At 32.6% G+C, this 15,949-nt stretch overlaps 1 protein-coding gene across 2 annotated transcripts in view; it reads left to right on the top strand.

The window, feature by feature from the left end:
- Positions 1-15,949, top strand: part of LOC115626322 (voltage-dependent calcium channel subunit alpha-2/delta-3) — a 66,703-nt gene that overhangs the window by 27,006 nt on the left and 23,748 nt on the right. For both annotated transcript variants that reach the window (XM_030521663.1, XM_030521662.1), the window contains exon 3: positions 9,804-9,914. In XM_030521663.1, coding sequence (XP_030377523.1) covers positions 9,804-9,914 — 111 coding nt within the window. The remainder of the gene's footprint in view (positions 1-9,803; positions 9,915-15,949) is intronic.

Genomic DNA, 15,949 nt, shown 5'->3' with positions numbered 1-15,949 from the left:
GGTGTTGTTCTTCTTCTTCGTTTCCTCTTTTTTTACAATTTAGTTGAATGATGTTTTTAAAAAATGAGTAGTTAACCATTTAAAATTTGTTTTGAATAAACAAACTTTGCTTTTTCTCACCTTTTTCGGTTTTTGATTTTAATACAATTCTTATTTAATAATAGGCTTCTCATTTTAAAAACTGATACAAAAAAAAAAAAAAAAAAAATGATTCGAAGATTGAAGAAACGAGCTTTTATTGACATGGAAATTGATTGTCCATTTCAATAGTCGAGTATTCAGAAAGTTAGTTCCACATCTTATTATTTGGAGTAAATTATTGAATGTGATTGCAGTAAAGAAAATATTTTAGTTTAATAATAAACGTAAGCTAACATCCCAATTAGTCACATTTAAAACGCACGTTGGAATTAAAAACTTTGGCATTTTTAGTGCAATTAGCAATTGTTGTCCCTGTTGTGAAGGTGTAGTTGAAAGTTTTTGCTCCTCTTGCCAATTAAAAACAAAAAAAAAATGTAAAACACACTGAATATGCTAATTAAAACTTTAGGGCAACTAAAAGAGTTAAAACATAGCTTACAACTTACAAATGCGTAAAGCGTAAAAATCATAGTTACTCCTTACGGGACAAAAAAGCTATTAAGTTCATGGTGTATCTGGATATCTACTTATACAAAAGAAAGACTGTGCCGTACGTGAAGACATCTAGTGCGTTTTAAATACACTCTACGAAAATCCAACAATTGTTTAAAACAAAAATTCTACAAGTTGTAATGATTAGGGGAAAATAACTAACAACTCGATGTGGGTTCTGAAAATGATAACATTTCATTTGAGTTTATAGTAATACTTGCTTCTTCAATAAAAAAATAAAATAAATAACATTTTAAATCAGTCTAAGTAACCATTTAAGCGATTAAGTAGTTTTTGCAATTGAAACCATTTGCTACAAATTTTTGGTGGGTTTCTTTTCGAGAAATTTGTAAGACAGCTTTATGATTTTTTTAAAAAAGGGCCTATAGGAAAATGCAATATAAAATCAAACAGTCGAGGTGCCACTTATACTATATAATGTTTATAAAACTTTGATGCAAAAAAGGACATTATTGCATTGGAATGAATATCAATTTTCAATTATTTAGTTTTATTATTTTATTATTTTTATATTTTATTTATTATCTTAGAGGTGCCAGCAATATTAATGATATTTTTTCCACTTTTATGCAGAAAAAAACACATTTTTTGCAAGGGAATGAATATTAATATTTAATTTTATTATTTTATTCATTTTTATATTATTTTTATTATCTTAGGAGCGCAAGCAATAGTATTAGAGTTGTACGTTAATGATATTTTCCACTTTTATGCAAAAAAAAAATCACATTTTTTGCATGGGAATGAATATCAATATTCAAATATTTAATTTTATTATTTTATTCATTTTTATATTCTTTTTATTATCTTAGGAGCGCAAGCAGCATTAAGGTTGTACATTAATGATAATTTTTCCACAGTTTTTTTAGGAGTTAGCATTAAAATTCAATTAATTCAACTATTGTTGAATTTAATTCAATTAGCAATAATAAGTTTCAAAGCAAGGAAATCTTAGATAGATAGTTTTAACAAATGAAGCCTGAAAGGTTATTCAAGCTTCGGTGCATCTAAGCGACTTTTCCTTGCTTTTCTTTCAATGCAATGCGCTTGACTGCACATGAAAACATGCGCGTTGATGCTAAAACATTGTTGCTGCTGCTACTGCTACTGCTGCTGCGTATTCAAGTGAGATGAAAGGAGCAGGAGCAGGAGCAGAGGCAGGTCGGCACCCATTCAGCCAGCAAGGAGGCGGAGGCAGGGAGACAGGCAGTCAGGGAGCGTGCGACATCTTCATTAAAATCTAATTAGCGCATTGCATAGTGCTCCATATTGAGGGCTCAGGTTTCGCAGGACGGCCCTCTGGATGGGTCTGGCTCTGATTCGGGGTGCTTCGTACCCTGGACGAAGGGTTCGCACACTTGAGCACATAATCAGTCGTCGTGAGTGAAGCAGCAGGTGCTGCTGGGCTGCATTTTAGCAACAACGAAATGCGTAAGCTGCTTAACTTGTGCTGGAATTTAAGGAGCAAGTCAACGCAGCACAGGAATGTTTCAGCAGCAATGCCAACAGCAGCAGCAGCAGCAGCAGCAACAGCAACAATAACAACACTTTTCGGTGCGTTGTCCTTGCTCCACTTCAAGTTGGATGTTGTCAGTGCTGCCAATGCAGACTCATCCAGCTCAAAAGAGAGCCTCTTAGGCTTATATTTTGGTGGCCGACGAAATTTGAAAAGTGTAGGGTCGCGTTTTTTCAAATGAAAATTAAATGAAATGTTGGCAGAAATTTCTCTCGAGTGCCTTCTGGATATTATTATTTGTTTCTTAAATTTTAATTTTACTTAATTTTTATATTTTTTTTAAAATCTATAATAGAGTGTGAGGATATGAATTAATTAATAATTAATTAATTTAGATATAGATAATTATTATTAGTAACGTCAAATCATTCATTTTTTGATATCTAAGCAGTTACTTCACCCATATGTTTATTTTCTTGCTATGCTAGCTGTTTGAATTAAAGAGACTTTCCCACATGGCCGAGATAAATTAAAGTTCTTTCTTAGATTTCAAAAAGACAAGAGGAGATCTCATTGTCGGTTCCAATTTATTTTCGTGTTAAAAATAATTATTAAAAAAATTGCACAGATATAGTGAAGCTTCTTAGCTTTCATTTTTATGTAAAATGTAACAAAATAATTACTTATATATGTTTAATTTTATTTGAAAAGTTCATCAGACAAATGTGTATCAGATACTATTAATAATATCTGCTTTTCATAGTCGTTTTACGTGGCCCTAGAATATTATAGCACCATAGTTACAATATTATTTTCCAGCAGGGCTATTCATTGTTAAAACATGAAATTTTAATAAATAAATTCAGTAACCGCGGGGCAATATTTTGGGATACTTGCTTTTGTGATCATAGCTAAATGAATGTAAAAATCATTCACCAAAAAATTGATTTAGCTGAAGACATTTCACTTCGTTTTTATTCCAATTAGTCACATATATTTACATATTTATTCAGTTTCGAGGTAAAACAATACGATTCTCAACATTTAATAAACGTAATCCATCATTTATTAATTCATTTGTTGGGATTATGTAAGAATCAAATTTAATATTCTTAACATCTGAATATTCACGCATAACTTCAATAACATTGATGGTCAATTGATTTTAGAGTTTCTGATGGGTCATAAGAGATGAAATATCTCGTAAGTATAATAATCGAAGAGATGGAAAGGCAATAAATAGGCAAATAATAGCTGAAACTGTTTGTCGTTTTACATATTTATTACAAAAAGCATAAATATTAAATAACCAACTAATGCAGTAATTATTACTAAAATTAATAAAGCATGATCATGAAAAGAAATGATTTGTTGTATTAAAAGAGAACTATTTTGAAGACCTAAAAGGAAAGTCTTAGCCTAACATTTAACAGTTAATTATAATCGAATTACTTTTAATCAGCTTTTCATAATTTATTTTTTATAATAATGTAATACAAATCCATTGCTAACCAATTTAGTGAGCTACAGTTCTATACGCTAGAGTCAGCTAGTTATTGTTTTCTATTTCATAATTTGTTGCTTAATTCCAAGAATTTTTCCGAGTTGTTGACATCACTGGTTGCTGTTATAGTAGTTATTATTATTATTGTTGTTGTTGCTGTTGTTTTTGAACTGGGTGCGTATGCAGCTGGTGCTGCACCCACATTGCATGTGAGCCTCGAGGGCTAGAGTGGTGCCTGCTGCTGCTTCCATCCTGCTCTTCCATCCTTCCATCCTTGTGCAACATTTTCAAATTCCAGAGTCAACCGCAAAATGAAAAACTTTCTATGGTTGCCGTGGCCGCTCCCTTTCTTTTTCTTATATTGTGTACATATTGTATATCGTTCGGTCTTTTTTTTTCAGCTTTCTATGCGCGTTCGAGGTTTATTCGAAGCGCACTACACACACACATACACACACACGCATACACACACGTACACGCTCATATAAAAGTGTCCTTCAAGCGTGCATTGCATTTCGATGTTGCTCGGGGAAATTGCTTTATAAAATGTTGCTATCGCATAAAAGTTGTTGGGATTGTTCGGTATGCTAGTTTGTCTGCATACTATATACGAGTATGTATGTACTTGTACTTATATAAAGCCTCATACATGGATACAAACACACACATATGTCATGGGTTCTACGTCTTGCGCTTGTTGGCTTGTTGTTTGACATGCTTTTAATTTTCAAATCATTGCTTTTGAGTCTGTCTATTTTCGTTTTGATTTTAAAATGCTGCCAATGATTGTGGCACTATAAATAATTGCGCCCACTCTAATCAATCAATTTAATTTTGAAGCTCTGTCAAACGAATTTACAGAAAGGTCAAGTAATTCAATATATTTTCTAATAATAGCTAAAAGCTGCTTTTAAACTTGTACTTTGAAGGATTTCATGCACTAGAAAGGTTTGAAGCAATGTGTTAGTCAAAGTCTGCTTCAAAACCTGTTTCAAAATCTGTTCCATCATTATCCTATATAATTAATAAATCTATCTAATAAGAAACACAACTTGAAAAGGTAAATGGAAAAGATTTATGATGGCTTGCTAGTCCGAAAGGAGAGATATGCTTTTACAGATCTGAAGGGTATCTAAGTCCATAGAGGCGTTAATGTTTTGACACTCTTTCAGATTTCGAGTTAATAACGTTTTGTCAAATCATTGCAGTTTCTACAACGCCATCCCAAAAAGTTATTCACTTTCTGTTGGTCTATTTACAATTGTTTTCAAACTTTCTATTATACTATTAATAATTGCTTTTCAATGATTAATTTCCCTTTTTTTTTCATAATTATTATAATTTGTAAAATATCCAAAATGATATTACATTTCAAACTTTTTAGCATCAATTAAATAATTCAATAATTATTCAACTCAGTATAGATTTTAAATAAAGAACACGAAAAAAGTTTCATTACAGCAATAGAAAACTTCATAGATATAAAATATATTATTTGTATTTAAATTATTTGAATTTTAAATGTTTTTGTGAAGATTTTATATCCAATGCTCTGAACCTTCGTTGACTTGTGGCTTACATTGTAAAATATCGATGCAAATCGGCTATATTTTAATAATATTTTAATTGTCGAATGAAGTTTTAATTTAGATGGGACTCCTAGCAAGCACGTGATAGAAGTTAATCAAATAAATTCAACATAAATTTTACCTCGACATCCTTTAAAATTGAAGGCTTTTAATATAAGTACATACACTTCTAAGAGTTCAACTATTATATATAATTATAATTACATTTATAAACATGTACATAAAAGCTAAAAGGCGAGCGTTCGTGCAATGTTTTAAATAAGGCCGACAGGAGCTTCGTCAGCTTCACACTCATGGCTGTTTTAATATGCGTTCAAGCTTATAGAGTTTTATGCTAAAAGTGCAACGTCATAGCTTAATGCGTCTAATTAAATTTTACATTTCGTTGCGCATCATTTTCATTTAAGACTGCACTTTTACGAGTAGCAGCGCCTTTCACCTCCTCCCTCCCCCCTCTCTCTTCAATTTTCTTGCCATCATTCTGCCCACTTCCGTTGACATATTTTATATATACGTATATATATATATATATATATATATGTATATGTATAGTATATACCTATACCTACATATACATCCTTGCAGAGTTGAAGGCATCGCATTCAGCGACCATGTTAATGGCTGACACATTTTCCTTTGCTTGATTTTGCTTAGTTTTCTTAGGTTAGTCGACATTGTCATCTGCCGTAGTTGCTGTTTTTCCCATCATCGTCCTCATCATCATCATCATGGTAGTCATCACGAAAGTACGTGTCGTCATTTGTTTTAATGTTTAACATTTCTGCAATGCTTTCAATACTTGGCGATACAACATTTGATGAGTTTCTTTTGAAATAAATGAATCGTTTGCTTGATCGAAAGGCTAGCTTGCTTTAATGATTGCAATAATGGTCTGCATATTTTCATTTGCTGCAAATGCAATTTTAATCTCATCCTAGGATTAATGTTGTAATACAAATTTGAAGGACTATGGAGGGAACAGTAATTGGAAATACTTAAGCTTTGGGATAAGAAGTTGCAGAAATGACAAAGAAGGAATGCAGATATAACTTGATTTACTAGTGGAGGTTTTTAAAAAACAATAAAAGTCTTTACAAACTATAAAAAATATTTAGGCTTTTGGTTAAATCATAAAATATCAATATTTTTGATTGAAATTATAGCAAACTTTTTGGGAATCACTTTGTGTTGAATCCACCAATCAATATGATCGATATTCTGCAGTTTTTTTTTAAACGCAATTGATATTTTTGTTTCGGCGTTGAAGATAAAATTTAACCTTCACACAAAATGATAAGCAATTCTGCTAATTTTTGATTTTGTAATTTATTAAAATTTTATTGTGTGTTAGTTTGTTTCTATTTTGTTCGTTAAATTTGTTTTCATCGAAAAAAGAACACCTTAAATGAAGGCGTTTTCTTTCGGAATTTTTTTATAGCTCTTTTATATAACTCTAAGAAATAGTATTTGGACACTCTTTCTGAGTGTAAATTAAATGTACCTTAATTAGTTTGTATGCTTTAAAGGTCTGCAAATAGTATCGGCTTTTAGAAATAAGATTAGAGGGGATACTTGTTTTTTATATTTCAATACTTTTTACATTAAAATTACATTAATTTTTTGTATATTTTGTGTCCCCGATGAATTTGTTGAGTTTCTCAATTTTTATAAATTTAAAAAATTAAAAAGCATTTGTTTCTTCATCTAACAACTAGATTAAGTTCTGTGGCAAGCTTCTTCTGAACACTTAGTTTCTTATCTAATCAAGAGGTTTTCTTCTTTACTTATGTTGCAGGATATCTTATATGTACATATATGTATTAGCTTTCATTTATTGTTATTTTTACACTCAATGCCATTCGTTAAAGCTAGAGTTGAAAGAAGGATTTTAATAATGCAATTGGCAAATGCGTTTTATGACTTTTATGCATTTTATTGCCAGCAAAAAAAAAAGAGTGAAAAAATGTGGAAATAGTTATGCCCATATTGCCACGCCCACGCGCATTACAAGTGTCACTTTTCAAACAAACTGTCACTTAAATTATATTTTTGCTCGCCGCCTGTCGTTCTCTGCATTTGCAATCATCAACGTCGTTGCCGAACCTCGTCCCTGTTCCCACATCATTCAACAGTCTAGAATAGCTTTGGCGCATCGGCATACTGTTAGCTGTATGTGTGTGTTTGTGTGTATGTGTGGCTGTACATGTCTCCAGCGAATTAATTAGAAAACTTTTCTTAACTGATTCAGTGCCAGCAGCAGCAGCGGCAGCCAAACTGAAACTGAAGAAGACACAGTGAACGCCTTCTAAGAAGTTTGCCAAAGAAGACAGTATGCTTTTTGTAATGCACACAAACACACATACAAATACATACATTCACACACACACACTTATACACCAGAGACAGCGCAAACATTTGTGGTTGGAGCCAAAAGGCTTGTTCCTTGGCATCTTGCATTTATCTATGTGCAATAATGTGTGTGCAAGTGTATGTGTGTGTGTGAGTGTTTATGTGTGAGTGAAGCCACAAAACTAAAACTGTATGAAACTCTTTGAAGCATTCATTAGTTGGAAAGAAAATGCCAGAGCAGAGCTTTCTATATAAATATGTATGTTTAAACTTATATATTTAGAAGGAGAGGAGTACAAAAAAATAAAACTGGCACAAATGTTTGCATCACTATGCGCTTATGTGTACATGTATGTATGTGCATACATATATGGGTATGTTATAATTCTAGAGGGCATTATAAATTCTACATGGGACTAAAAACGCCCAGATAATGTCTTTGTTATTTGCTCCAAAGCATTCGGGTGCGGGTGGAAGGAATGGCGTCTGCCTGATTCAAAACTTTGATGAGAACTCTTCCACTGAAGGGAGTATACTTTTGTGGATCGATGTCTTTTGTGTGTATATTATAAACAAAATTTATTTATTTCTTTTATAAAAAATATATTTGAAAACAGTATGTGGCATCAACTACCACAACATTTAAAGAAAATTGGTAGAGCAACGCAATGTAGGGAACAATTATATTTCTTCTTAACAAAAATGTATCAACCAATATAAACTATTGGAAGTTATACAACATCCATTAAATTAATCTCTAAATTTAATAAAATAGATTAAGTAGGTTAATGAAATTATTTTAAATCAAAGACTAATTTATGTCTTAGTCACAAGACATGCTATAATGCTATAATTTATAACAATTTTTCTTGTCGCGCTACGAAATAATGAATAAAATATATAAACTTTTAATGTCTTTTCGAAGGTTTACAATTTATTTATTCATATCTTACTCAATACATTCAATCAGCAATGTATGTATAATTTTTTAATCTTAAAAGTAGTTATTTGAGGGATTGTTAATTGGAACATAATATAAGAGTTATGTTTATTCATATTTATATCAAAAGCCAAGTTTATTTCTGTAATATTCCATATTGCGCTTTCCGGTTAACAGATACTTTAAATTTCTAAAATAATCATTAAATAGTCTTTAGAAGATACCAATAGTTTAATGATAATTAGCTTTCTCTTATTAAAAATTACAAAATGTTTGGTATTCAAACAGTCAACAGTCAGTCAATATTTGAAAAGTTTAGCTAAGTAGTTGTTTTTATACATGAGGCACAATATCATCTTTATTCCTTCATAGTCAAGGGCAATTCCAAAGTTTGTGTCTTTTTGGACATAAATGGTCACAATTTTTGGTTCAAGAGCGATCCAATTGGCATGAAAGCATGTCTAAAAAAATTAAGTTTTTTATATAAAACCCTCTTTCTAAGTCATATGTTTCTATAGTAGTTATAAGAGTTTCGTCACAACAATTATCTCTGCCCGTTCAAGCAGAAGCTGCAGTGCAAATAGCATTTAGTTTTCTTAGTTTTTTCTTTTAGGTGTCACAAACTTATGTCCCAAAATCGATAATAAATTAAATATTACCTTCAATATGTTGCTTAAAAGCAAAAATTTGGTTCTAATAAATACATAATCACTATTAAGAGTATGATTATAAAAGGTATTCATCTGATATCTACCAAGCACTGAAAAGTGTATGGGTGTATTGTTTTTAGGAGTTTCACATAATTCCTACAATTTGCAAGCCAATTAGTTAGAAAAGAACAAGAATCAAAAACAAATAGCTTAGCACCCAGCCCCAGTTTAACGGACTCCGTTAATTGCCAACCCATTGGCCACAAGCGTAGCCAATGAAAATCGCATTAAATTAATAAGATACATTAAAATCTGTTTAATATAAACTTAAGTAGCACTTTGAGAGTTGTGGAGCCTGCAGTCAAGCGAAAACGGATTTTATGTGTCCAACAAGAGCAATAACAACAACAACAACAGCAGCAGCAAGCAAAACAAAAGTTGTATAACCCTCTAACCCTTTTTACATAAAACAGAAACAAAAAATAAATCAAAAAAAAGAAGAAGAAAAGAACGAAAATCAAGTTAAGCGAGCAGCCGAAGGCGAACGCTATAAATTTTTATAGTTTATTGTTTGCAACATTCACAAATTTACTGACAATTGTTTTTTCCTTCTCTTTCTCCACCTCTTTCTTCTCTTTCTCCCTCTCGCTGTGCACTACAGCGCTTTAAGGACAACGACATTGAAGTGAAAAGGAAGGATGGAATCATTTTGTTGCGTGAATTAGCAGCCGAGGTGAAGAACTTTATGGATTTCAAGCGCAACGCTGTTATGGTGAGTGCCCTACAGAAACAAAAAAAAAACACACACACAAAAAACAATTGAAAATAATAAGGAAGGGCCAGTTCTTTTCCTCTCTTCCTTTTAACTCCCCCCACCAGTGTTGCCAATTTGGCTTTTTTTCTCGTCTCATCTGGGTGTTTTTGAAATGAAATTGCGGAAAAATATTAAAAATTGAAAGAACCGGAAATTCCGGGTTTTTAAAAAAATCATTTGGTTTTTTTTGCCAACATTTATGTAAACAAAATTTCAAATGAGGCAGCTTTATCACTATTTTTTATTTATTTTTTAATTTACTTCAAAAGTGCGTGCAACAAAATGTACAAATATTATTTAAAATGTTCACAAAGATGACTTTTAAAGACTATTTTCGATATATCAGTAAGAATCAAATATATTAGTTCGTGTTTTATACCCATTCATAAATAGAAATTCTTATTTTAGCATAGAAAACAAAGCTCTTATCTCCTATGGGGACCCAGTTTTGGGTAATTCTGCAAATTGTCATATTCATTAAGTTGAAGTCAACCAAAATAAAATATTTAAAATTATCTATAGCTTTCCCTAGCAAAAGTTGAATTAGTTACAGAAAGGATTGCTCACCTTAACATTATATTCAAGTACTCTCTCTACATACCTGCAGTTTAGTTTAGTTCGTTTATTATTAAGGTCGGTTTAAGTCGCTAAGCTTTATGGGGTTTTTTGTATATTTTTACCCGCTTTACACAATCAGTTGTTGTTTAACTTTTTACATTTCTTCATTTTGTTTAATTACATAGAAAAGGCTAAGCTGCCTTAAGATATCGTTAGCTTACTTATAAATTCACAATGTTTTTTAAAAAAGTGAATAATTTGAATTTAAAAATCATTTAAAATGTGATTTTAAAACTTCATTTTTCCAAGCCAAGAAATGTAGTTTTTGTAAGCATTATTGTAAATCTTTCACTTTATTTCGCTTCCCTTCCCGTCAAAAACAGCTTTTTTTTTCTTCTAAAATGTTGGCAACACTGCCCCCCAACCCCAAACCGCCGCTCTCTTTCATTTTTATGCGTCTACAATTGCCTGCGAGTAGCGCAGCGAATGACAAGTGGCTCAATAGCTCAAAGCGCACGCAGCAAACTCAAATTTAAGGGACACTAAAAACACAAAACAATGACAGAGACGGTCGGCTTGGGAGTGGGGTGGCTGCTGTGGGCTGTGGGTTTGGGTTTGGGGGCTGTCTCACGAACACTGGCGTAAAGTGGAAAACAATAAATTGCCATGGGGCAGTCAGCAGCAACAACAACAACAAGAGGAGGAACAACAACAGCGACAACTACAATGAGAATAAGAACAAAAAACTTTTGGCAGTGGGGCGGGGCTGAGCGTTCGGTAAAGCAAATTGAAATTAAAGTGCGCCGCTACCCACAAGCCAAAGTTTTGATGGCGCCGGCAGCTGGTGTGGTGGGAGGTGGTTGTGGGGTGTGGTGCGTGCCCAACAATGTCTGCCTCTACCATTGCACCCCACACCCCAGACTCCCGCCCTCACACCCACACCCTCGTCTGTCTGTGCCTTGTCCGTCCTCATTGCTCATTGTGTGCTGCCCCATTTGGGTTTGTCGCTCATATCAATATCAATAGACTTCGTTTACCGCGCGGATAATTTTCCGCAGACGCTCTGCTGCGGCACAGTGGAGCGGAACGCAGGCAAATAACATTTATTTTTGGGTCTCAACCAAATCTGGCGCTTAACCTTCGACCTTGACTGCGCTAATTTATGTCAATTAATTAAATTTTGTGAAGTGGTGTTAATGTAAAACGATGTCTATGGGTTTCAAAAGCGTTTAGCATGGAAACAAAACAAATTTTGCGTCTCCCTTGCATATGGAAAAAGATTTGTATTTTGTTTTAAGGAAAATTGCTAAAAATAGGAATCTTTAGATATAACTTGTGCTTAGATTCGAAGAATTTATTTGTTCAGTTGCTTATATTGCTAATATATTAGAGCTTTGCAGCATATGATGAGAACTGTTTTCGCAAATTTTAACTATTAAAGAAAGCACAGCTGCAAGTCTAGTAATTTTATAATAATTTAAAAGGATATCTCAATGTTCAATAAACCCAACCTCAAGATGTGCACATTTGCATTAAATTTGCTTTTAGAAATCGAAAAAGAAGTTATTTTATTATGACCCACGTTTTATTAAAAATCAATGGCTACCAAAAGTTGACAATCAAAATGTCTTTTTAAAAATAGTGCTTATTGTATTTATATATAATTTTATTCAATGAACAAGGCATTTTTTTTTATTTTTTCAAACTATTTTAGCTTTTTTCTCTGCCTTAATGCCTTAATGGAGTGGAAGTAGCAGCCATTTTTTATCTTTTATGCAATAGAGTATTTGAACTATTTTAGCTTTTTTCTCTGTGCCTGGAGTGGAGTGGAAGTAGCAGCAAGATTTTATTCTTTTATCGAACACAGCTTATAAAATATTAAAAATTTCTTTCTGCCCCTAATGGAGTGAAAGTCTCAGCAGATTGTTATGTTTTATCGAACACAGCTAATAAAATATGTAAGCCTTTAACTCAGTGCTTTTAATGGAGTGAAAGTAGCAATAGTTTATACGGCTTGTCCTCAAATAATAGTACAGCTCAACAAATACAAATTATCAACAGATATACAGGGTGAAACTTTACTTTTACATTTTCCTTTTACCTTAATTTTTACATTTTCACATTTTCAACTGCTTTAATATCAATGTGCTAGACTTGAATGCCCTCGGCGTTTTTCTTTTAAAAAACTGTAGCGATTTGGTATGGACACACTCTTTTGATGGATTACTTAGCACGATACTTCATTCTATGCCCCATCTCCCTAGCTTTCGCCATCAATCTGGCGCTTCATTACGTTATTCATTCATTCGACTAAGCTGTCTGCGTCTACTACACTCCGCCATTCACATTTGTGTTGTGATTGAAAATTGCTTTTACTTTTGCTCCTGTTTCCCCATAAAAAAATATACATACATACATATGTAGGTATACCTTGATATTTATAATCTATACGTGTCTAAGTTGAAGTATATATGGAAATGTGTTTTATTTAATTATGAGTGTTTGCAAAAATTGTTTACAATGCGGCCCGCATCACGCACAGCGGCCATTAATAATGGAACAATTAAATATTATAATCCAACAAGCATACTCGTGTTATGTGTGTGTACGCAGTTGTGTGTGTGTGTGTGTGAGTGTGTGCGGACACATAAATAATTTTTTATGATTTCCGCAAAATATCGATTAATGTTTTTTTCGGGGTTTTGCTATCAGCGACTAAGAGCATTGTGGGACTCAGCAAAAGGCAGCGTTCAAGCACGTTAGCATTAAGTATGGATATGCAGTGAATCAAGGATAACGGAAATATTTTTGGAATAAAAAATAAACAAATGGGCCAACAAAATTCGACACAAAATGCTGGAAATGTTGATAAAAATTGCATAAAAAAAGGGATTTAAGCAAAAAATCTTGAAAATCGACATAAATTGCTAGAATTGTTGATAGGAAAAATGTATATGAAAAATGGATGAATGAAAATGTTGATAAACAAAATTCAAAGGAAAAAGGGAACCTAAGCAAAAAATTTTTAAAATGAACATAAATTACTAGATAAAAAAGGGAACTAAGCAACAAAATGAGAAACGACATCAATTGCTGAAAATGTTGCTAAACAAAATTCAAAGAAAAAAGGGAATTAGGCAATAAATTAGTGAATATTTCGAAAAGAAAAGCTTGGAGCTGCACTTAAACTTATCATTCTACATTTTTGCCAAATGAGAAACTGAAAGCCAGCCTGTAATATTTAATATTGTCAGACTATCTATCTGTGTGCTCTCAACTCCCAGTCGAAGTAATATCTTTAGATATCAAATGCTAGTGTTTGGTTTTTGGATCAAATTGGATAAATATTCTATTATTAATACAGTAGTTTCTTAATAAAATAACACCAAAAAATCTGTGAAAGACTGCTGGAGCTTTAATGAATACATACTGTACCTGCGTATATAAGTAAATCTGGCTGCTGGCTTTGTCCGGCTTCACCTTCTCCTGCTACTACTACTCCACTTTTTATATATGCATGTACAATACATACATACTCGTATATATATACTATATGTATCTGGGAGCGTGTGGGCTGTTGAGACGCAAGTTTTCCGACGCAAAACGCATACGAAGCACCATTAATTAAAAATCAACCCACATAACAACGTCAACAACATGAGCAGCAGCAGTGGCAGCAGTGGCAGCAGTGGCAGCAACAACAGCTACCAGCGACAAGCGGAGGCAACATCAAAACCAGCAACAAGGCAGTTGCTTCTCAGGAAAAAAAAACGAAGCCAAATACAAAGTGCTTTTTTGTTTTGTTTTGCGGCTGCCAAATAAAAGATTGACCGCCAAATGTTTGAAACATTTATGAAACGAGCAGGCAATACATACAAAAATGGATACAGACGCACACCTATACTCCTATACTAATACCAATACATCACCGATGCCCGAGAACTTTAACTTCAGCATCATTTTGGCAACAAGCTGTGAGGCGCGCCAGCACGCGACCACGTACAAATATATGTGTACACAGAGTAGGTGCCATATGTATGTTTACAGGGAACACTGCATTAAGAAGGTTCTACTCTCTCAAATTGTTGCAAAAAAAATTACTCTCAAAGAAATAAAGAAGCGATGAGGAAGTGAAGAGATTTCTGGATCTGACCAATATTTCTTAAATTAATATATTACATAGATAATTCTTTTTAATCGAAGTATTTTTTTTGCCATCAAAGATGAGATTTCTGGATCTCACCAATATTTCTTATAATAATATTATTACATATATAATTCTTTTTAATCAAAGTATTTATTAGCCTTAAATAATTGCTTTAAAGTTTTCTTAAAAGTAACCGTGTTAGTTGTATATTGCCTAATTGATTTTTTAATTATTTAAATGATAGTTACGTTTGAATTATTTTCAGTCATTCTGTGATATTCGCATTTTTTTATCAGCAGGTTATTTTTTTTAAGACTGTCTTACTATAAGAAATAAAAACGTTAAGAACGTAATAAAATGCAAAATTCTTTCCTAAAAATGTCAGTTGTTATACACATTTTTATGACTTTTGATTCATTTATTTTTCCTAATTTTTTATTTTAATAAAACAACAAATTCTGCTGTCGATACAGTTTACAACACAGAAGTATTATATTATTTTTGAATATATTTCAATAAAGATATAGAGTAATATTACGTTCAACTTAAAAGTTAACTAAGCTTTAAAAATACATGTGCAATTATGTCTATTAATGTCCCCGACAAGTTGGGGGAATTATATTTGCCATTTGTGGTCAGAGACCTAATAAACTAAAAAATTAAGAGCTAATTAGATAAAGTACGGATTTAATTCCAGTCAGGTGAAGGCAAATGAATAGCGCTTAAAAATTAAGGGAAAACTAGTTCTGCTCTGTTACATCATGCAGGAATATTTTTGTTCGTATTGACAAAGTTTTAAATAATATTTTTCGAATGTTTTTTAATTGTCAGCATATTTCAGCTCAAGCATATGTAATATAGATATATAATTAATAATTATTTAAAAAAATATTCGTAATACAGTTTGATTACGAATTTGTAAAGTCGTTTGCTTAACTCAAATGCTATTTTTAGATAGATCTCTTCTAAGGGATGTCTGCTGTACTCGTATTATATATCGGACGGCCGTTTATTTTGTGCGGTCCACTCGGATAGAGGCAAGTGTCCCAATGGCTAAGCCCAAACGACGTAAATACTGCCTTTTTGTTTTATTTTGCATACGTTGGCTTAAGTTCAACAGCAGCAGCAGCAACGTGGCGTATACGCAATGTGTGTGGTTTCCATATGAAGCAAACAAACAAACATAGCAACAACAACAACAACAGCAAAAAACACTGACCATTGCTATGAACAGTATTGTGCGACCCACTCTCACCGACAGAAACCATCCGTATTTGTTGTTGTTGTT

Source organism: Scaptodrosophila lebanonensis, unplaced genomic scaffold, assembly GCF_003285725.1.
Source record: "Scaptodrosophila lebanonensis strain 11010-0011.00,11010-0021.00 unplaced genomic scaffold, SlebRS2 tig00000085-arrow-pilon, whole genome shotgun sequence".
NCBI lineage: Eukaryota > Metazoa > Arthropoda > Insecta > Diptera > Drosophilidae > Scaptodrosophila > Scaptodrosophila lebanonensis.
The sequence above is the reverse complement of the archived record's forward strand: the minus strand, read 5'-3'. Positions and strand labels throughout refer to the sequence as shown.